General features: G+C 68.4%; 1 protein-coding gene across 1 annotated transcript in view; it reads left to right on the forward strand.

Annotated features, from left to right (window-relative positions):
- The window catches only part of FAM221B (family with sequence similarity 221 member B), a 7399-nt gene extending 6375 nt beyond the window's left edge, over positions 1-1024 (forward strand). The window contains exon 6 of the mRNA XM_029912989.1: positions 840-1024. Coding sequence (XP_029768849.1) covers positions 840-1024 — 185 coding nt within the window. The remainder of the gene's footprint in view (positions 1-839) is intronic.
- The last annotated feature ends 569 nt before the right edge of the window (positions 1025-1593 follow it).

A 1593-nucleotide genomic window follows, 5' to 3' on the forward strand; every position in this document is an offset into this window, starting at 1 on the left:
CCCCCCCTCCCCGTGTTACCCCCACTCCCTACAGGCACATCCCTCCCCGTGTTACCCCCACACCCCGTGGGCACCTCCCTCCCCTTGTTACCCCCACACCCATGGGCCACCTCTCCCCGTGTTACCCCCACTCCCCGTGTTACCCGCACTCCCCGTGGGCACGTCCCTCCCCGTGTTACCCCCATGTCCCATGGTCCCTGTGCTCCCCATGTGGGTTGCCAACTTTCTAATTGCGGACAACTGGACCCCCCTGCCCCACCTCTTTCCCCAAGGCCCCGGCCCCCACTCGCTGCTCTCCCCTCCCCCTTCCTCGTAGTTGGCTCCTCTCCAGCTGCCTCTCCCTCCCCCCCACCCCGCTCCGGCTGGGATCCCTGTGCTCCGGAGTGCAGCTGATGCGGAGCCTGCCCAGGAGATGCAGGGAGGAGGCGGCCCCCGCTGAGCAGGGGCTGGCACCTCCCACACCCCGCGGTAACTGGACTATTGGTGTCCGGTCAGTACATCTGACCGAACATTGCCAGGGTCCCTTTTCGACTGGACTTTCCAGTTGAAAACCGGGCACCTGGCAACCCTACGTGTTACCCCCTCCCCCCTCCCAAGTTACCCCTATGCCCCATGGCCCCCGTCCCATGTCCCCGTCTCTCATGTTTCCTCTACACCCCGTGTCTGCCCCCCACTCCTCCTCATGTTACCCCCACTGTCATGGCCCCCATCCCCTGCTGTTACCCCCAGGCCCTGCAGCCCCATTCCATGGCTCTGGCCCTCTCCAGGCCCCCATCCTCCCCGTGTCACCCCCCGCCTGTGGCCTCCGTCCCACGCCTGCCTCTCTCTTCTGCCCCCAGGAGAAGCCTACTTGCCCTTTGCCGAGATGCCGGAGCTGCGGAACGCCGTCCTGACGGGACACCCGGGGCACAGCTCTGCCCCCCAGGCCCCGCTGGGGGAACTCCCGGCCCCGCCCTCACACGCTCTGCCTTTTCCCTCCCCAGGACTGCGGAGCCCGGCCAAGCAGAGCGGCAAGAAGGCGTGAGGCCCACCCCGCGGCAGCCACCAATAAAGGGACTTGACTCTGCACGTGTGGAGTGTGGGCGTCGGGCGTGGGGCAGATCTCTGGGCCGGGGAGCGCCGCGCGCGAGGGACGGAGGGGGTCGGAGTGAGCGAGCCAGGTGGAGGGGATACCCTGGGAGCAGCCCTGCGTGCTCCCAGCCTGGAGGCAGAGCTCCTGCTCCTGGCCCAGCCCAATGGCCCAGCCCGGAGCTGCTTGGCGCCTGTGTGAGCCGCTGCCGCGTGCTGCCAGCCTGGCCGTTAACCCCCAGCCAGGCTCCCCCGTGACGCACCGAGAGCCGGCCTGGGGGAGTGTGACACCCACAGCTTGTCAGAGAGCCCCAGTGATTTCAGTGGGGCAGCGCCCAGCGCTGCTGGGACCCATGGATGGGGGGGCCCAGGCAGCTCGCACAGCACCAGATGGCAGGATGAACGGGCTTGCAGCCCCCCAGCCCCACCTTGCCCATCAGCTGTCATGGGGGCTCTCAGGGGAGGGGCACTCTGGGGGTGGGGTCTCTCTGGGGCTGGGGTAGTCGGGGGGGTCTTGGGGGAGGG

Source organism: Terrapene carolina, unplaced genomic scaffold (assembly GCF_002925995.2).
Source record: "Terrapene carolina triunguis isolate 2854851 unplaced genomic scaffold, T_m_triunguis-2.0 Scaffold408, whole genome shotgun sequence".
Taxonomy (NCBI): Eukaryota; Metazoa; Chordata; order Testudines; family Emydidae; genus Terrapene; species Terrapene triunguis.